A 21,625-nucleotide genomic window follows, 5' to 3' on the forward strand; every position below is an offset into this window, starting at 1 on the left:
GCCGAATTTTGCTTTAATTGTATATACATCATTTATTGAATCTGGATTTGATGAATTTGGGCTCTCTCTCTCTCTCTTTCTCTCTCTCTCTCATATTCAATCGTCTCACACCAGAATGTTTGATTGAATTTTTTTAATCTGTAGTCGTGTGATACAAAATATACAATTAAATTATAGGGCTAATGTAGGAAATTAATTTAAATAAAAAAGAAATAAAATCCTAGAAAGCAAAAGTGAAGCGTTTCAGGAAATCTTCAAGAAGGTAAAACACACAACTTTAAGACCGCACTCTGCGGAGAAGACGACAAAGTCATCTTCCAATCCCAATCCAAACCCACAAAGCGGTGGCAATTGCTGACCTCAGCACACTAGATAAAGGAATATTACCTCGAAATTTACAAAAAATTTCAATTTCACTGCTTTCTGCCTCCTTCAAAACCCTACCCTTTGCCTTTTTCCCCGTCTTTCTGTTCTTTATATCAGTCTTGTGGGCTGCACATAATAACAGATTCATTTTGCTCGTTTTCATCCCATTCATGGAAGTCGCTTCTCACCCAATTCATAATCCTCTTCATCTCAGTAAATATACATGTCTATCGCTTGTTGTTTTTGTTGTTATACGCTTCTTTGTTTCTAATATTTTCTATTGAACTTTCAGGTTATAGAAGATCCAGCCTTTGCCCTTCGTCTTCATTGCGGGTATTTATCTCTACCACTTTTCTATTATGTAGTAAATTCCATCCCATGCTTTTGTTTGTCTGTTTCTTTTGGAAGGTGGGTGCGTGGAGAGTTTCTAGAATGTCGTTGTTTGTGCCTGGTTGGTTGCTGGGAAATTGGAAAGAAATGATAGGGGAAAATGGATGATTTTTTTCCCCTTCTTGATTGGTTAGTTCGGATTGGGCTTTCCTATCTTGACATTCTCATGTGTGCTCTTTTTCTTTAGTTTGTGTCTTTGTGATTTCTGTAGTTTGTATTGTCACCCAATTGATGGCAACACCTTATGATTAATTTCTTACAGAATTGCAACTATGGAAGGTATTGATATTATAGCTTTGGTTGTTATGGGCCATGTTGATTACGATAGTTCTATGGTGGTTTCTAATTGACTCATTCAAATAAATGGTGGGAGATCAAATCTTGTTAGAAACAAATCTTTCTTCTAGAGATTGTATCATTCTTATTATGTACTGGCTTTGTTTTGGCTAAAAGACTAGATTGGTTTTTTGGGGTTAGAGGGGTGAGGTGGTTGTGAAAGTGTACCCTATCTTCTTCCACATAACCAACATTGCGACCTGCTTATGTATGCTTGTTACATGGGCTTTTTACAAATTGGTCTTGTTGAAAAAATAAAAAGTTTACCAAAGGGTGTTGAGTGAGAATTTAATTACTAAAGAGTGGTGTTTTTTAATCAAAATGCTGCTATAATTTGCGTTTGAATTTTTTTTCTTAAAAAAATTACCTAGACATGACTGTCAGTCGCATTTGTGCTGCTGGACGTGATTGTCAGTTGTGTCCAGCAGAGCAGAAAAAAAATTGCCAAATGCAAATTATAATGGCATTTTGATGAAGAGCACCATCCTTTGCTAATTAAGTTCCCACTCAACACCTTTTGGTATTTATTTATTATTTTTTTTAGAACATCAATTTGTAAAATGCCCTTGTAAGATACTGGTATGAAGAACTAACATTGGACTATTTAAGTTGGGAATCAGGGAACACCATTTCCTTCTCTCTCTCTCTCTCAACTTTTTGATCCATCTTTATGCCATTGCTTGTATAATAACTCAAATGTTGTGGATTACTGACAACTCACAGATAAGAAATTACTTTTGCCTTTTCCACATACTTAAGATTTGCTTCTTGATTGAATTGTTTACATTTTACTAATTGCAGTTCTATGAGTGTAGAGGACTATTTGTTGGACACTCTCCAATTAGTCGAGCAATTTTGAGAAATTCAGATAACTGTAAGTGAATTGTTCCTAGTCATGTAAGTTAATTACATATGCTCTTCCATAAATGAATGACCGAAAATATTGCAATTGAATAAGTAACTCTGTGAAGACTTTGAACACATAATTGTGATTTGGTTCTTCATGGATTGCTCAATTGCCTGGTAAATAATTTTATTTTTTTATGCATAATGCAACTAAGTAATACCTAATGTAGTTTAAGTGTTCTTCACACATGTGATGCATAATATGACAGGTTTGTTTTGTATACTTATGTGGAGTTCTTTTGTGCCTGTGCACTTTCTTTTAACCCTTTCCAATAAAATTACTCAGCTTCATTTATTTATTTATTGGGTTTTTTTTTAGACAAGATGGTGAGAAGAGTGTAGGAGTTTGGAAGTATGCAGACTGCCTTTTTTTTTTTTTTTTTTGGTCAAATAGCTTGTCACTGCTGGTTTGGTGACATTATCATATATCTCTTGCTGTAGGCTTCTTCTTTCTACTTTATTGGCATGTAGTAATGAGTACTAACCACAAAAGTTGTTGGTTAAGGTTTGAGTAATCTCTTTCTACTTATATTAAGAGATGTAACTTTAGTTTACAGAAACGTATGGCCTCTCTTTCTCCCCCCTTCACTCACATACTCACACCACACGTATAATCTGATTAGATATTTTATTAAACAGAAATTATGGACCTCTTTAGCATACAACAGAATATTATATTCAGAGATACTGCTAAATATGGTAATACTAATATGTACAGAGATTATGCTATCTTTATATGCACAATGTTCATAAACATATTCAATCATTAGATATTTGAATAGATGATGACCGTCTAATTTAGTATCCTTGAAAATAATATTCTGGGATTATCAGAACTTCATGACAATATCAATATCAGATCTCTGTGTTATTGCTTTTCCTTCGGTTGTTTAGTTTTGCTTAGCAAAATTTTTGTTATGATTATCATTTTTATTGCCTTGCATTCACTCCTTTGGGTGTTTTGTTTGATCGGGATCTTTTAAATAGTTCATTTTATTTTTCAGCAGATAATTTGAGTGCCTCTTTATGCATTAAAAGGAAGCATGTGGGAAAATTGTGGACTTATCACTTGCAACAGGAGTTGAACTGGCCATGTTTTGACTATGAATTGAATAAAAGGAACAAGTTGCAAAGGCACACAGTTGTAAGATCTGAACTTGTGGGAAATGGGATTCCCAATTCTTCCTATTCATTGTCAGGTAGCAGGCATTTGTCAGATATTTGCTTTAATTCAATTTCACCTTGGCTAATTGTTGTCTTCTGTAAAACTTCTCTAAAGTGCAGAAAGTAAATTAGGATCAAAAGTTAGAGGAGTGTGCTTCTACGTTGTAACTGCTATTGCTGCCATTTTTCTGTTTGTGCTGATGTTGGTACAACATCCTTTTGTGCTCTTGTTCGATCGATATCAAAGAAAAGCACAATTTTTCATTGCCAAAATTTGGGCATTGTTAACTGTCTCTCCTTTTTTTAGAATTAAGTATGAGGGATTGGAGAATCTACCTCCTCCAAATGCCCCTGCTGTATATGTTTCAAACCACCAGAGTTATCTAGACATATATACCCTTCTCACCCTTGGAAGAAGCTTTAAGTTTATAAGCAAGACAGGGATATTTCTATTTCCCATTATTGGATGGGCCATGTTTATGCTGGGAGTCATTCCTTTGAAGCGCATGGACAGCAGAAGCCAGTTGGTAAGAAGCCATATTTTTCTCCTGTTTTTATCGATACAGCTGCACCCATTTTGTTTTATTCAGATAGATGGCAAGATTATTGTTTGCTTTTATTCTCTGTGAGTTGTGCCTGCATGGTTGGTTTTGGATTTGAAGTTCTGACCGCTTTGTATGTGTAGGAATGTCTAAAACAGTGTATAGAACTAGTGAAGAAGGGGGCATCTGTACTTTTCTTCCCAGAGGGAACACGGAGTAAAGATGGAAAATTAGGCACTTTCAAGGTAAGAGTCATTTGAGTATTCCATTTTCTTGATAAAGAACTCTTGCTCAGTTGTTCCATGATAAGGATTTTCTTGAGAAAATGATTGCTACTTGTGTTAAAACCATATTATCATTTATATTTTTAGAAAATCCTTAATGATGATATGCGTTTGGTTACTGAGATCTATCACATTGAAAAGAAAAAGGAAAAAAAATGGGTATTAGTGTTCCTTTCTTCTCTCCTTCTCTCCAATTAGATGTGACATGTTCTAGTATTGAAAATACAATAATGGATGCACTTAGACATGCAGTAGATTTTCTTTTCTTTGGATGCAATTGTCAATCTCTCTGATTATGAAAATAGTGTTAGAAATAGGAAGCTGTGTCATCGGGAGGAATGTAGCTATTCAAAGCCTTAATTGTTTGTAACAAGGAACATAGGGCCTCAAAATTCATGCGCTTATGTAGCTTTTGTTTTCTGAATTTCAAACTGCTCTTGTAAATTCTTCATTTGTTTGAGAATGAACCTACATTTCCTCTTGGGGATGTTTTGAATCTGATGCATGATGATTCTAGATGGAGGGGTACCCAACAATCCTTGTAGTAGCCAGTCTCAGTTTCTCTCTCTCTCTCTCCCCCCCCCCCCCCCCCTCTCTCTGTGTGTGTGTGTGTGTGTGTGTGTGCGCGTGTGTGTGCGCGTGCGTGTGCGTGTGCGTGTGCGCGTGCGTGTGCGTGTGCGTGTGCGCATGCTTATGCTTTGTGATACATCTTTAAATTGTGATTAATATTTGAATGGTTCTAGATAACTTTGGAGGAATACTGCAGACTTTGTTTAATTCTTTTTTTTTTTGGGGTGCGTGTGTATGCGTGTGTTGTGATGTGCAGAAAGGGGCGTTCTCCGTTGCAGCAAAAACTAAGGTGCCTGTAGTCCCTATTACCCTTGTGGGTACCGGAGAAATCATGCCTTCAGGAATGGAGGGTATCTTGAATTTTGGGTCTGTAAGGGTTGTTGTTCATAAGCCAGTAGAAGGAAGTGATCCTGAAGTTCTATGCAAAGAAGTTAGAAATAAAATTGCAAGTGTGCTTGAACAGCAAAGTTGATATTTTAATTCCAATGGGTTGGTGGTATTAGGTGCTTGTTCTTACACGAATGAGAATCATTGGCTGAATTGACCGTAGTCTTTCTCAAGGTTGGATGTTTAGTATGGCAGATGTTTTCTGAAGCTGCAGTTATTGAACAATATACAAGTCGGTAACGATATCATCTGGAATGCAGGTCATGGCTCTGCCTGGACTTTGCCATGATGCAGAGCGGAGAGAAATTTTGTACCACTTCTACATGAACTGGGTTTGGTGAATTTTGCCAAATCGCAGTTGCATCAATAAAAAGGTGATTTCAAGTTGTCTGTAGTTTCTGAAAGTTCACCGTTGAAACCTTGTCTTTTTTTTTTTTTTTGTCATTCAAAGGAAATAATGAAGCAGTTACTAGTTGTACACAGAAATGATCTCTTGAAAGGGGACGCTTTATAGGATATATGTCATGATGGTTATTTGTGAAGCAGAATAACAAATTGGAGCCTACGATGATAAGATCATTACGGCAATAGAGCAGCCTGCTATGAGGTTGAAAATTTATGTTGTGATGATTATGTTAATCCTGGTTCTTACTTTGTAGCATCAAGTTAAGCTACTTCACGTACTTGGATCAGATACCCTTCCTAAACCTTATAGTCCTGACCAAGATGTCAACCAACAAACAGTTGGTAAATAAAAACAGAGCAAAACGAGCTTAAAAATGGAGAGAAGACAAATTTATTCTGCAAAATAGAAAATTACAGCCCTAGAACATGGTCTCTCTTTCATCTTTCTTCCTCGTTTTCCTAGCTGGCTGGCTCGCTCTCTACTAAATTTTTTCTTTCCACCAGCAACCTTTCAGGAAAGATTACTTTCTTTTATAGGGATGTGTTCTTTTTAACATTAAACATGCAACAGCTAGGGAACACTACATTTAAAAAAAAAAAAAAAAAAAAAAAAAAAAGATATGGAGGCTTTGCATAAAAGGTTCCCCTTCAATGAGCAGCTAACAAAACCATTCAATACAGAGTAATTCACTCAAGGTAGAAATTTCATATGCATTGCCACATTGTCAATAACTATAATCTGATTCCATTGAATATCTAGCCTCTAGAAATCGTACATGCAACTTTTGATGCATATGGTTCAACAAAAATTGCAAAAGTAAAACAAAAATTGCGAAAGTAAAAAAAAATCAATGTGAAGATTTCAGTTTTTTTTTGTTTTTTTATAGTGTATTTTTTTATCTTTTTTTTTATTTTTTTTTTTCTAATGAAGGGGCTTTTAAATAATAAAAGAAACAGAAAATATTTGAAATAATAAAAAAAATTATCTATTTTTTTTATAGAGAAATCCATTTATTTGTATTTTGAATGCTTTGATCAATGGGGAACCATCCAAAGTTAATGCTTAAACTTTGTATCGAAAGAACACAAGTTCAGAAACAGGGGAGGGGGCAGTGGGCAGAGCATTTGCGTTCATTACTTCTGCACTTTACTCATATCTTGGCAATTGAATAATGATGATAAGAGTAATAACATCTATCAGCCTAATAAGATTTCTTCTGATTATCAATTCTTAAATCGCAATGCTTAGAAGTTTTATGTGTTCCACTACTCTTTCTCTTGATTGGTGTTATTAATCATTTGAATGTGAAAGAAAGGCAAGGGATGGATTTGGAACACAAAGAAAAGCATCAAGAACTGAAAATTCATAGCAAACCAAAGTTTTTCAAAAGAACTGTATGAAATGGGTAATAAAAGTCCGTATGATAGTTAGCAATTCAAGACTGAGCAGTAACTTTATAAAGAAAAATCAATAATAAATACATGAATCAATTTCAAATGTTGAGTAGTTGAGCCTGGTCAACCAGAAGCAGCCATAAAATGACTTCTGCAGGAAACTTAAAGGCTGTTCTTGGGGTTATTTTCTTCCATTCTTTTCGAGGTTTTGCATACAGTATTACAAAAATAATATAATATAATGTGGGGCTTTGCATAAATTATTCCTTTTCAATGATCAGCTGATACAATCATCACCTGAACCATTCAATACAGACATTGGTTTAGTCAAGAGGGAAACTAATGATTGTGATGAAACTTTAAAAAATGAGAATCTCATGCATAGTCAGTGAGCTTCTATGAAATTCAACCACATACTACCAATGACATAAATATAACTAGCATTCAAAACTTATTCTCAATAAGTTCCTTTATCTAAACTTTAAATGAAATCACGACTACACTCCAACAACTTAATCTACTAGCTAATCATGACTAGTATGAAAAATTAAATTAATGGAGAAAAAATCAAGCAATGCATCGAAGCTTTTGGAAGATGTCCCGAATGAGCCATCGTGCCATAAAGAAATAAGCCTTTTGAGTGGAATGTACTCCGTCCCAACTCATACGTTCTTCAGGTTTAGCACAAACAGGAACATCAGGAGCTCCACAAAATCTTTCAAGGCTAAAGTCATAATCTCCTCCACTGCCACAGCAAGCCTTTTGTACGGATTTGGGGTCAAATCCTGTTTAGTTAAATCAAACAAGTAAGGGATGTTATTAATCTAACCGATGTTAAGTCATACAGCTCTCAAAATTTACAGCATAGAAATAATCACCTAGCAATCCAGCGGCTGCCTTTTGCAAAACCCACTTGTAAACATTGTAGTAATCCCCATATGCTAAAGTCACGTGCGGATGCTCTTCCTGCAATTCTATAATTCCTTGTTGGAGTAGCTCATTGTGATATATTGAGAAGTTGTTGAGTCCTTTCAAGCAGTGAAGCTCATCATATGCATTAGAATCATTGGTGCGAAATCCCGTGAGGTATATGTGCATGCATCCAATTGGAAAATTTCCAGGAACTACAACTCGAGTCGCACCATATCTAATGACTCTCTACAAAACAACATATGAAAATTAAGTTAAAAAAAGCAAGACCATAGATGAAATTAATTAGTATTATTTTTTCAAGTAAATCAACCAACCGTGACAGCATCTTTGATGGCATTAACAACATTCGGTATCCTGGACTTCAACTCATCAATGGTCTTGCCTTGAAATAATGCATAGTTATAATCATTGCCTCCAATTTCTCCAACCATGAACAGAGAATTTTTATGTTTCTGAATGCAGTCTGTGAATTATAAAATGTATGAGACATTAATAAGAACAATTATAGCATGTTAAAAATTTATAACATTATGAAAAGCTAAAGAAATGTATAGTAACCTTTGGAATTGTGGCAAGTTGAGTTGAAATGGGTAGCCATCCAATTGAGTTGTATGGCAAGAGAGCTATTGGTAACAGGGGCAATGACTTTGTTTTCTGCAAGAAACTCCACAGGCAAAGCAGTAGAGCCAGCAACTGCAAAATTCACCCCATGTGTCTTGCTTGAACTTGCATTCAAATATGCATTGAGAAGGGGAATACCAGCTGACTTTGCTATGAAAATACAAACAAGCACAAGTTAATTAGCTCTAACCACAGGTAGATACAGAAACAAAACAGCATGAAACCATATTAGTTGCTTACCAATGAAAACAATCATGAGCAAACCATTGGAGCATCTACCAGTTGCATTGGAGTAAAAGTTTAGGCCATAGGGAAGCCTACCAAAAACAGAAGCAGGGTCCTCGAGGATCAAGTTGCCAGTGTCAGATATTGAATCTCCAAGGTTATATATCGCCTCAAACTCACATGCCTTGAGAAGATGAGCATCAGATGCGAGAGGAAGAACAAAAAAGAAGACACAGCAGAGGAGAAAAGGATAAAGAAGTTTGCAGGAATCCATGATCGTGGTCTGGTATAGAGTATACGGTCCAAAAACGATGGGTTTTTCAAACTTGAAGGAATGTAATTGGTTGAAGCATGCTCTATATATAGCAATACAGACATAGCATTCTACGCAGAGTTTGTTCCTATTTGGATATGAAATCCTGAAGCTTCGCAGGGACTAAATTTTATAGTCCTAGTTATAGTGGGACTAGGATTCGGTGGCAGGGCAGCCTCCTTCAAACCAAGTAGTTTGAGGAATTTATTTCCCTATATATATATATATACGTGTAAGATGACACGTTAATTAGGATTATATATACATGTTCACGTGCTACAACCGTGTGTAAATGCCAGAGAGAACAGAGGAAAACAACTCTACCTTTGGTTTTTATTCCTGCATGTTTTGCTCAACTTTGGCAAGATTCAAAGCCCATTTCACTCTTTTGAAGAATTCATGCCTCTTGATTTCACACACCGCTTGAAGCTTCCAAATCTTTTCTTGGGATTAAGAGTCCTTCCCCAGTAATCTACAGACACTTTTGTTGCTGATTCTTTGGCAAAGCAGGGTGGTGTTAATTTATTGAGCTTTTGATTTCGTGGCTTCTTTTTGACCGTTGTTCGTTTGTAGTTTGATTTTCCTGATTGGACCTTGTATTCTTCATTTTAGCTTCTGGTTTTTATTTGTTCAGTCAGCAGTATTAGGTGTATCTTGTGTTTGAAGCTGTTTTATTTGAGTGTTCACTATTTGGTTTGAGAAGACAGCTTATGCCAGCCTTGTATTCATTCAGATAATACAATCAATCTCTCTCTCTCCCCCTCTCTGTTCTATTCTTCACTCCATGTTAGGTTGAGAAGCTTATGAGGCCTGTACCTAACAGCTACAAGTCTGCGTTGTGTTGTTTTTACGTTGCATGCTCTTTTATAGGTTGGTTTTTCCGGAAGCTCTATCTGTAGGGTTTTTGTCCGAAAGTTTTTATTTTTTTTTTTGAAATAGAGGTAGGACATTTGAGAGATCTCTCAGATTTACTTTATCTCAGATTTATTTAGATACACTTATCAGATTAAGTCTATGAGTGCTGTGTGAAAGTTATATGATTTTTTTTTTATAAATTTAAAATATATTTTATTTATGAAAAAAATAACAATAAATAATGATTGTTAATAGAAAACAATGCAATGTGATACTTGCTAAATCAAACTATTCATTTTGAAGTTGGTTGTCATTCAAGTTGTGGTATGGACTATGTCCATTCTATCGTGGTATATTAATTCCAGCACTATTAATTAACTAATGTTATATATATATTTTCTTTTTCTTATGTAAATTAACAACAATAAATATTAAAATTTAAATTATAAAAAAATAAATTTAAAGTCTAATTTTAAATATATTATATTTAAAAAAATTTTAAAACAAAAATCAAATATCTATCTATATCTATAATATATATAAATGTAGAAAGAAGAGAGCAATATTAGTATTTCTAAAAATACCCTTCCTTAGATATAAGTATTATAAATTTATTTTATTTTTATTTAAAAATTTTTGACATTTTTTAATTAAATTTAAAAATATTTAACTTAATTAGATAATTATATGATTGTTTTATTTAAACTAGCATTTAAATAACTTATATTAATATTTAATTCTATTAAATTAAAATTTTATTATAATCTAAATAAAAATTAAAAACCAACTAAATTAAAAAACAAACATATTTGAAAAATCATTAAATATTAATATTTTTAGTGATGCGTATTTAAACTTGTTGCTAATAAAGTTAGTGACGATGCATCTGTTTCCAATATTAAAGTTACAAACATGTTTTTTTTTTTTCTTATTTTCATATATTTTCAAATATTGAAAAGTTTTAAAAGATTGCTTTTTTATCTCTTTATTTATTTTATGAGAATTTTCTGAAATTTATAAAAGATCTGCACGTCTTTAAACTGTAAAACAGTTAAAATAAATCATTATCTTTAAAATAAATTTTAAATTAGTACTTATCTAAACTATAAAAAAAATTATTTCAAAGATTATCATACCATTAAAATTATCATAAATAATAAAATTATCGTGAATAATAAAGTCAGCAATTATACAATTATTATTAAATAAAATTTATTTATCGCTATAACTTTTAGGGCAAATTATAACCTAAAATCTTTAAAAACGAATTTGTTTACTGCTAAATAAAATCAGCTGTCGCGTGTTGCTACAATGTGTCATAAAATTTTTAGCATAAATTATATCATTGAACTTTTAACAAATAGAAGCTAAAAATATATATTAGGATTTAATTTTTATTTTATTATATAAATATAATATTTGAACTATAATAAAATTTATATATTTTTATAACTTTTATGTGTTATATCAAAGAAAATATAAAATAATTTTATTTATATATTAACCATTTAAATTAAAATAATTTATTTATAAACATAATTATTAAAGATAAAGTTAAATGTACTTGTTTAATAAAAGTTGTCAAAACAAAATTCTATGAAGCAAACAAGCTCTTGCACAAAATATTATTATGCAATGATCATTTGATAAAATCATTGTTTATATGGAATAATCACAGAGTTTGTTTCTCAGGTAGAATATGAGAAAGTCTGTCATTTAAAAAAATCTTTATATGGTTTGAAACTGAGTTTCTGTGCATGATTTGGTAAGTTCAGTGAAATTGTTCAAAATTTTGGATTGAAAAAAAAAAAGCAAGTGTGACCATTCAGTATTCTATAGAAATTCAGATACTGGTATTATTCTCCTTGATGTATATGTTGATGATATTGTCATTACAGAAAACGATAGTACAATGATCTCTTCTCTAAAAAACTACTTGCATGCGAGTTTTTATATTAAAAACTTGGGTCAGTTTAAGTATTTCTTAGGAGTCGAAGTCTTGAAAAGTAAAAAGGAAATTTTCCAGTCCTAAAGGAAGTATGTCCTTGATTTACTTGCAGAAACTGGAAAGATAGAAGCTAAACTATGTATGTAACAGCCCGGACGTGATCCCCGGCACTGTTACCGTTCACGGCCCGGAAGTGATCCCCGGCCCCGTGAACAGCTCTTAACATCCCTTCACCCTCACGGGTTCCAGGCAGGATTTGTCCCCTTGGATTCTCGTCAAACGCATCCTTCCCCAAGTGGATTTGGCCTAAATTTCCCTTTGGAAATTAGGTCGCCTCCCCCACTGCTCGAACCCTTGACCTCCCACTTTAAGGGAATAGTCTGGTGAGAGTGAGTACCAGTTGTTCATGGAACAATTGGTACTCACTCTCACCAGACTATTCCCTTAAAGTGGGAGGTCAAGGGTTCGAGCAGTGGGGGAGGCGACCTAATTTCCAAAGGGAAATTTAGGCCAAATCCACTTGGAGAAGGATGGAACAATTGGTACTCACTCTCACCAAACTATTCCCTTAAAGTGGGAGGTCAAGGGTTCGAGCAGTGGGGGAGGCGACCTAATTTCCAAAGGGAAATTTAGGCCAAATCCACTTGGGGAAGGATGCGTTTGACGAGAACCCAAGGGGACAAATCCTGCCTGGAACCCGTGAGGGTGAAGGGATGTTAAGAGCTGTTCACGGGGCCGGGGATCACGTCCGGGCCGTGAACGGTAACAGTGCCGGGGATCACGTCCGGGCTGTTACAATGTAACACACCAATGATTCCTAATATATGTCTTACAAAAGATGACGAAGACCTTTATGATGATCCAAAAAGGTACAGGAGGTTGGTTGGAAAATTGAACTACCTTATGGTGATAATTCGACCAGATATTGTTTTTGCAATAAGCGTTGTAAGCCAATTCATGTCTGCACCTACGGTGAAACATTGGGCCGCTCTAAAATAAATTCTATATTATCTAAAAGGGACTATGGACTCGGTATACTCTACAAAGATTATGGGCATACTTCACTTGAGTGTTTTTCTGATATTGACTGGGCGGGATACAAAAGTGATAGAAGCTCGATTACAGGTTACTGTGTATTTGTTGGAGGAAACCTGGTGTCTTGAAAAAGTAAGAAACAAAATATGGTATCCAGATACAGTGCCGAGTCAGAATACAGGGTCCTGACTCAATCCAAGATTCTGTGGATAAATCATCTGCCGAAAAAAGTTGGTATGAAGGTTGCGTCACCCGCGAAATTTTGATATGATAATCAAGCTGCTCTTCACATTACTTCCAATCTAGTATACCATGAACGGATTAAGCATATCGAAGTTGATTATCATTTCATTCGAGAGAAGATTCAAGAAAATTTAATCTCCACCAGTATGTGAAGACAAGAGAGCAACTAGGTGATCTGCTCACCAAAACTTTAAATGAGTCTCGAATAGAATATCTTTTTAACAAGTTGAGCATGATAAATATTTATGATCCAATTTGAGGAAGAGTGTTAGAGTGTGAATATAATCTGTACATAATTAAATGAGATTATATAATCATAGGCAGATTATTAGGGATTGTCTTAACAAAATCTTGAAATCTGTATATATACTCACTTATTTCAATGGAAAAATGTACTGAAATTATCCAATTATTTCTCATCTTATTATTTTAAATGAAATAACAACTAGACTTCAACAACTTAATCGGCTAGCTAATCACCGCTATGAAAATTTAAATTAATGGAAAAAAAAAATCAAGCAATGCATCCGAGTTTTTGGAAGATGTCGCGAATGAGCCATCGTGCCATGAAGAAATAAGCCTTTTGTGTGGAATGTACTCCATCCCAACTCATACGTTCTTCAGGTTTAGCACAAACAGGAACATCAGGAGCTCCTCAAAATCTTTTAATACTAAATTCATAATCTCCTCCACTCCCACAGCATGCCTTTTGCAATGATTTGCTGTCAAATCCTGTTTAATTGCACCGTATAAGCAGTGTCAGTTTCAATTATGTAGAGTCTATGTTAAGTGATATATCTGTTGGTTTAACAATTGAAAACACAGAACAAAGACAAAAATTATAAAAAAAAAAATTGAATAATTGCAAACAGAAAGAAGAAGAGAAAGATTGTTGTAAAGGATCCATTTATTCATGAACTCTTCCTTTACATTTATAGTGATGAATTGAACTGAAAAGCAGAAATTGACGCAACTAAGATCAACAACTAAAGTAGTGCTTGAAAGCACGAAGGGGAAAAAAAATCTTCAGATCCCTAAAGACTATATCTGAGATAATTAAAGCAATTAAAAAATAAATAAATAAGAACACATGACAAGCACGTGAGTTTAAAGTAACAGAAGCAATAAACTAATACTCCTCCTTGCTTTCGTTACTGCAAACTCCAAGTCTCTGCCTAAGCAGCTCAAACTTGTTAACTGGGAGTGGCTTTGTAAACAGGTCTGCTATTTGATCTTCAGTTTTGCAGTAAACCAGTGTTGCTCCTCCATTCTCTTGTATCTCTCTCAAAAAAAACAATTTGATGTTGAAATGCTTTGTTTTTCCATGAAAGACCGGATTGTTAGAGATCGCAATCGCTGCTTGATTATCAACAAAAATCTCAGCACCACTTTTCTGCTCCATACTCAGATCACACAAAATTTTCTTTATCCATAAAACTTGATTAACTGCTGCTGTTGCTGCAATAAACTCAGCTTCAGCAGTAGATTGTGCCACAATCTCTTGCTTCTTTGAGCACCAAGAGAAGAAACCTGAACCAAGACTGAAACAGTACCCAGATGTACTTTTCATGTCGTCAACTGATCCAGCCCAGTCACTATCTGAGAATCCACATAGCCTGAAATTTTCACTTTTTCCAAACTTGACACCATAATTGATTGTACCTTTAATATACCTCAACACTCTCTTTGCTGCAATTAAATGTAACTCACTAGCACAATGCATAAAACGAGATAAAAGACTTACAGCAAATAGAATGTCAGGTCGTGTAGCAGTAAGATACATAAGACATCCAACCAAGCTTCTATAGTGGCCTTCATCAACTTTCTCAGTTCCATCTTCTTTGCTCAACTTCTCTTTTTGATTCATGGGTGTAGCAACTGATTTGCATTCTTCCATTTGAAATTTCTTTAGAATTTCCTTGGCATATTTTTTCTGACAAATGAACACTTCATTTTGGCCTTGTGTAATCTCCATACCAAGAAAATAGTTCATGAGTCCAAGATCCGTCATTTCAAAAACGTGCTCCATTTCTTGCTTGAATTTTTCAACCAGCAGATCATTATTTCCTGTCACCAATATATCATCAACATAAAGAGAGACTATAAGAACATTGTTCTCTTTATGTTTAACATAAAGAGTTGCCTCCGATAAGCTCTTTTTAAAGCCTAAGCTTTGCAAATAGTCATCAATTTTGCTATACCAGGCCCTGGGTGCCTGTTTCAAGCCATAAAGAGCCTTTTTGAGCAAGTAGACTTTATCTTCTTCACCTTGAACAACAAAACCAGCAGGCTGCTCCACATATATTTCTTCCTGCAAAACACCATTCAAAAATGCAGATTTGACATCTAATTGAAATACTTTCCAGCCTTTTTGAGCAGAAATAGCTAGAAGCATTCTGATTGTGTCCAATCGAGCCACAGGAGCAAAGGTGTCTGAGTAATCAACACCAAAAATCTGTGCATAACCCTTAACCACAAGTCTCGCCTTGTGTTTGTTGATGGTGCTATCTGCATTTAATTTTATTCTGAACACCCACTTCACTCCTATAATTTTTCTGTCAGCAGGTTTGTCAACTAACACCCATGTTTTGTTTTTTTGAATCATCGACATCTCCTCCTCCATTGCTTTTTTCCATTTTGGATCTCCAAGAGCTTCTTCATGTCCAGCTGGTTCATAAACTGCCATATTACATCTTTGGTAGATTTCAGAAAGTGACCTGGTTCCTCTAACTGGTAAATCATCAAGATTTTCTTCCAGCAAGTTGTCTTTTAATTGTTCTTCAGGAAGACTAAGCCCATGTAGAAGTTCTGATGAGTCATTCCAATCCCATTGCTTCTCTTCATTAAAGTGAACATCTCTGGTAATAGTCATCTTTCCAGTTTGTGGATGATAAACTTTATAAGCCTTGGATACTAAGCTATAACCGACAAAGATACCAGGAATAGCTTTCTTGTCTAGTTTGTCACGCTTATTTTGTGGAACATAGACAAAACAGACACTACCAAATACTTTCAAAAATTTTAATGAAGGTTTAAAACCATACCAGGCCTCAAATGGTGTTTGATCCTTCAATGCTTTGCTTGGGAGTCGATTTTGGAGAAACACAGCTGTGTTGGCAGCTTCTGCCCAAAAACTCTTAGGCAAGTTCTTTTCATGCAACATACATCTCACCATCTCCATCACATATCTGTTCCTCCTTTCACTGACCCCATTTTGTTGAGGTGTATAGGGAGCAGTAAATTGATGTTCAATGCCGGCTTCTTCACAAAAAGCATTGAACTGAGATGAGGTGTATTCTGTTCCATTATCAGATCTCACAACCTGAATTTTGCAGCCACTCTGATTTTCCACCATATTTTTGAATTTCCAAAAAACTCCAGCCACTTCTGACTTATACTTCAAGAAGAAAATCCAACACATTCTTGTAAGATCATCAATAAACAAGATAAAGTAAAGGCTACCTTGGAGGGATGGAGTTCTTTGAGGTCCTGCAACATCTGTATGAATTAGTTGCAATTTCTGTGAGGCTCTCCAAGTTGATGTAAGAAATGGCAATCTATTCTGTTTACCAAATTGACAAGCATAGCAATCTGGCAATTTCTCAGCAAGCTTTGGCAAATCTCTGATCATATCTTTCTTTTTCATCTCCAACATACGCTGAATATGACAATGGCCAAGTCTTTTGTGCCATACTTCAGTGATATTGTTGGTTTCTGCAACATAAACAGCTTGCTCCTCCTGTGTTGGATCATATAAGTAGGGCTGTGCAATCGGTCGGTTCGGTTCCGAACCGAACCGAACCGAAAAAATCGAAAACCGATTTATTAAAATTTTTAAAACCGAAAAAACCGATTATAAAAGTATAACCGAACCAAACCAAACCGATAAAAATCGGTTCGGTTCGGTTCGGTTCGGTTCAAACCGAAATAACTAATCAATTTCATGAAAGCTGGATCGTCATGGAAGTTCGACGGTCGCCACGAAGCGGCATCGTCATTGGAACGGCTTCATTTCTCGGTGGTGGAATGTCATCTCTGATCTTGAAATTCCCTCCCAACTTCGTGCGCCAGCTCAGCACCAAGTCCCGCCGGAACTGCAGCAACATCGATGTGGCGCAAGTCGTTGCCGCTTCGTGGTCCGACAATTCTGCTACAGGTATTCCCTCGGCGGCGGCTGCCGGCTCCGCTGCAATCCCCGCTACGCCGGTCGATTTGATTGACGGCGATGAGGCGACAGTGGTTCGGGTTTGGCTTGGGTAAATTCGGTTTGCAGTGGTTATGTCCTCAGTTGATCCACAGAAAGATTTCAGAGATTCAATGATGGAGAGGGGACAGGGGAGGCGAACGCCTGGGCCGAGGGTTGGGATTAGAACCGAAATCGGTTATTTCGGTTTGATCGGTTATTTAACACGTTTAAACCGAACCGAACCGAATAATTTTAAATATACTAACCGAACCAAACCGATCATCCCGATTAACCGAACCGAAAAACCGAAATTAATCGGTTCGGTTCGGTTTTTCGGTTTAAACCGAAATCTGCACAGGCCTACATATAAGAAGCTTCTACCTCTCATTTTAACTCGCAGAACATGCTCTCTTTTTGCATCAAAAATGTCACAAAACCCATCTTCGAATATTAATTTGAACCCTTTTTCAACTAACTGTCCAACACTTAACAAATTTTGATCAATATCAGGTACAAAAAGAACATCAGACACTGTTTTTATACCTGACATTGTTATAATTGTGACAGTCCCTTTTCCTTTTGCTGGAATGTGAACACCATTACCAACTCTGACTTTACTGATTTTGGTAGGATTCAAATCTTTAAAAAGAGCTCTGTCATAGGTCATGTGATGTGTACAACCACTGTCGATCAACCAACTTTCTGAAACGCATTTTGCTGAGAAACATGATGCAACAAAAATCTGATCTTCATCTTGCTCAGCAACTTGGACAACTGCTTCTTGCTTCTTGGTTTTGCAAATTATAGCTTCATGTCCAAGCTGATTACACTTCTTACATTTGGCATCTGGCCTTCTCCAACATTTGAAAGATGCATGACCTGTTCTGCCACAATGTTTACAAGCTGAATATTCTTTTGATCCTCCACCTTTGCCGCAATTTTGATCATCTGCGTTCTGCTCATCATTTGAACCAGCTTGCTTTCTTGGAAGATCCTTTTTTTCATGATGTCTGGCCGGAAGCGCTCCCTCAATGAAACCATTTTGCCTCATAGATCTCCTCTGCTCTTGTGCCTGAAAAGAATTCAGTAACTCGGCCAAAGTGATTTTGGACAAATCCTTTGTATTCTCCAAAGTGGTAATAGAAGCCTCATATTGTTCAGGAGCAGTAACTAACATTTTCTGAACAATTCTAGAATCGTCAAAAGTAGTGCCGAGTAACCTTACTTTATTGACGATATCGAGAAGTCTTTCGGAGTATTCTTTGGCTGTCTCTGACTCCTTCATTCTTTGCAGCTCAAACTCTCTAATGTAATTGAGAGCTTTCATACCCCGAATCCTATCATCACCAGTATACTCCTCCTTCAAATAATCCCAAACTTGCTTAGCTGTTTTGAGAGACATAATTCTGGTGAAGATAGTGTTTGAAACAGCGGAGAACAAACAATTTTTTGCCTTTGATTTTCTGGTTTTCTTTTCCTTGTGGTTTTTTATCTGGGCCACGGTCGGATTTGCAGGCAGCGGAGCAACTTCATAATCCTCTTCCACGGCTTCCCAAAGATCAAGAGCATCCAAGTGGGCTTCCATTCTAATTGCCCAAATTTCATAATTTTCTCCGTCAAAGATGATCGGAGCTTTTGGAAAACTCCCCTCAGGTTCCATCTCACAAGTCCCTTCAAGAACAGGGCTCTAATACCAATTGTTGGTTTAACAATTGAAAACACAGAACAAAGACAAAAATTATAAAAAAAAAATATTGAATAATTGCAAACAGAAAGAAGAAGAGAAAGATTGTTGTAAAGGATCCATTTATTCATGAACTCTTCCTTTACATTTATAGTGATGAATTGAACTGAAAAGCAGAAATTGACGCAACTAAGATCAACAACTAAAGTAGTGCTTGAAAGCACGAAGGGGAAAAAAAATCTTCAGATCCCTAAAGACTATATCTGAGATAATTAAAGCAATTAAAAAATAAATAAATAAGAACACATGACAAGCACGTGAGTTTAAAGTAACAGAAGCAATAAACTAATAATATCTCTCAGAATTGACAGCATTTAAACACTCACCTAGCAGTGCAGCCTTTTGCAAAACCCACTTGTAAGCATTGTAGTAATCGCCATACACTATAGTCACAGTCCGATGCTCTTCCTGCAATTCTTTAATTGCTTGTTGGAGTAGTTCATTGTGATACATTGAGAAGTTGTTGAGTCCTTTTAAGCAGTGAAGTTCATCATATGTATTAGAATCATTTGTGTGAAATCCTGTGAGGTATATGGGCATGCATCCAATTGGAAAATTTCCAGGAACTACAACTCGATTAGCACCAAATCCAACGACTCTCTATAAAATAACATACGAAAATTAAGTTAAAAAAAGCAAGATCATAAATAGAAATTAATTAATATTCTTTTTTCAAGTAAATCAACCAACCTTGACAGCATCTTTGATGGCATTAACAACATTCGGCACCATGGATTTCAACTCATCAATGGTCTTGCCTTGAAATAATGCATAGTTATAATCATTGCCTCCAATTTCTCCAACCATGAACAGAGATTTTTTATGTTTCTCAATGCAATCTGTCAATTATAATAAGGATGAAACATTAAATAAGAACATCCACAGTAGTTAAGTTTTTAAAATTAATGTAATTTATAATAACCTTTGGAGTTGTGACAAGTTGAGTTGAAATGGGTAGCCATCCAGAAGAGTTGTATGGAAAGAGAAGTATTGGTAACAGGGGCAATAACTCTGTTCTCTGCAAGAAACTCCACAGGCAAAGCAGTAGAGCCAGCAACTGCAAAATTCACTCCATGTGTCTTGCTGGAACTTGCATTCAGATATGCATTGAGAAGGGGAATACCAGCTGATTTCGCTGTCAAAATATAAACCAGTACAGATTAATTTGCATAAAGCAGAGACAGATCATTGGAATCAATCATCAGAAGCCAAGTCTTCTTACCAATGAAATCAATCATGAGCAAACCATTGGAGCATCTACCCGTTGCATTGGAGTAAAAATTCTGGCCATAGGGAAGCCTACCAAAAACAGAAGCAGGGTCCTCCTGGATCAAGTTGCCGGTGTCAGATATTGAATCTCCAAGTTTATATATCGCTTCAAACTCACAAGTCTTAAGAAGATGAGCATTATATGCACCAGGAAAAACAAGCAAGAAGAGAGAGCAGAGAAGCGAAGGAAAAAGAAATTTGCGAGAATCCATGATTGTGGTCTTGCAGAGAGTATGCAGTCTCAAAACGTTGCTTTGGCAAACTTGAACGAAAGCAATCGATTGAATCATGCTCTATATATAAGCATGCAAAATTTAATGAGCAGACCATGTAGAGTTTGATCCTATTTGGATTTAAAATCCTGAAGCATCGCGGGGTCTAAATTTTATAATCCTAATTGGATATGGCAGCATTTGTTTTCTTGTTATAGTGGAACTACGATTTGGTGGCAGCAAAAACTAAACGTGCTTCTTCAAACCAAGTAGTTTGAGGAATTTATTTCCCTATGTGAACAAGAAAATATATGAGCCAACGACGTCGTAGATAAATAGCAGCGCTAACGACGTCGCAGATAAACAGCTGGAGTGCTCTCAAGCACGTGATGAACAATTTCTTGAGAATTGGCGATTCATCAATTCTAATGCATTAGCCTCATTCCTTTGGTGAAGAATAGTCTAGCATTTTCCGGTTTTGATCCTTTCTCAAAAATATTTTTATTCTATTCTGTATTTATTTATGTATATATTCTGAGAAAAAAAAATAGTAATGTGATTTAGCGAATAAATTTTTTAAATTTTTTATCAGTGTATTATGATATGATTGATTTAGTGGATCAATCTGGACTGGAGTACCTAATAATTTATACAATTCTAAACTGGTCTATATGTTGAATACAAAACACATTATTACTTTATTTTGCATTTGATACGCGATTTTTTATTCATAATAGACCATTAGATAGAAAATAAATTCGACTACAATTATTAGAGTGTATATATTTTTAGTTTTAAATCGAAAAATCATACAAAATAAAGTTTATTTTATAGTTTTGATTTGGTTCAGATTTTTTATTAAAATTTTAATACCAAAATTGAATCGAAAATAGATATTTGCTATATTTCTTATAATTTTTTGGATATATTATATACTTTGAATATAATTATATATATTTATAAATATTATATATTAACTTTTATTTATCTTTCTTCATAAATTTAAAAGTAAAAATTTTAAATCACTTTATCATTTTTAATTACAAATATGATACTATATTTATAATGTATTTAATCATTTCTTACATATGCATTTTATAATTGAATATTATATAATAAATGATAATAAAAATGTATAGTAAATGATATAATTATATTATTATTTCCATACTCAATTTTATATATATATACACTTTGTATAATTTGTAAATAGTTTAAATGTATATTAATAATTAATTTTATACTTAAATGGTAATTCAATTATAACTTTTTCATTAAAAATAATTGTATAAATTT

General features: G+C 34.9%; 3 protein-coding genes across 4 annotated transcripts; 1 reads left to right on the forward strand and 2 right to left on the reverse strand.

Annotated features, from left to right (window-relative positions):
- Positions 1–216: 216 nt before the first annotated feature.
- LOC110631190 (1-acyl-sn-glycerol-3-phosphate acyltransferase BAT2, chloroplastic) lies at positions 217–5,386 on the forward strand. 2 transcript variants are annotated; one of them, XM_021778929.2, is made up of 7 exons: positions 217–579; positions 659–699; positions 1,894–1,966; positions 3,003–3,197; positions 3,283–3,689; positions 3,848–3,949; positions 4,815–5,386. In XM_021778929.2, exons 1-7 carry the CDS (start codon positions 537–539, stop codon positions 5,028–5,030), a joined length of 1,077 nt encoding a protein of 358 aa, XP_021634621.1. In that variant the 5' UTR covers positions 217–536; the 3' UTR covers positions 5,031–5,386. The 2 variants fall into 2 exon arrangements, with proteins under 2 accessions (XP_021634621.1, XP_021634622.1); XM_021778930.2 differs by having other exon boundaries at positions 3,006–3,197.
- Positions 5,387–7,312: 1,926 nt separating this feature from the next.
- On the reverse strand, positions 7,313–8,798 carry LOC110631192 (acetylajmalan esterase). The gene is made up of 5 exons (XM_021778932.2): positions 8,540–8,798; positions 8,237–8,449; positions 7,993–8,141; positions 7,624–7,903; positions 7,313–7,530 (listed from the first exon to the last, which is right to left on the reverse strand). The coding sequence occupies exons 1-5, from the start codon at positions 8,796–8,798 to the stop codon at positions 7,313–7,315; spliced, it is 1,119 nt and encodes a 372-aa protein (XP_021634624.1).
- Positions 8,799–13,432: 4,634 nt separating this feature from the next.
- On the reverse strand, positions 13,433–20,329 carry LOC110600523 (GDSL esterase/lipase At5g03980). The gene is given in 5 exon segments (XM_043950712.1): positions 13,433–13,650; positions 19,175–19,448; positions 19,539–19,687; positions 19,771–19,983; positions 20,071–20,329. Coding segments are annotated over 5 exon segments (1,113 nt in total).
- Between the last annotated feature and the right edge of the window lie 1,296 nt (positions 20,330–21,625).

The sequence above is a fragment of the Manihot esculenta genome, chromosome 14, assembly GCF_001659605.2.
Source record: "Manihot esculenta cultivar AM560-2 chromosome 14, M.esculenta_v8, whole genome shotgun sequence".
Classification (NCBI taxonomy): domain Eukaryota; kingdom Viridiplantae; phylum Streptophyta; class Magnoliopsida; order Malpighiales; family Euphorbiaceae; genus Manihot; species Manihot esculenta.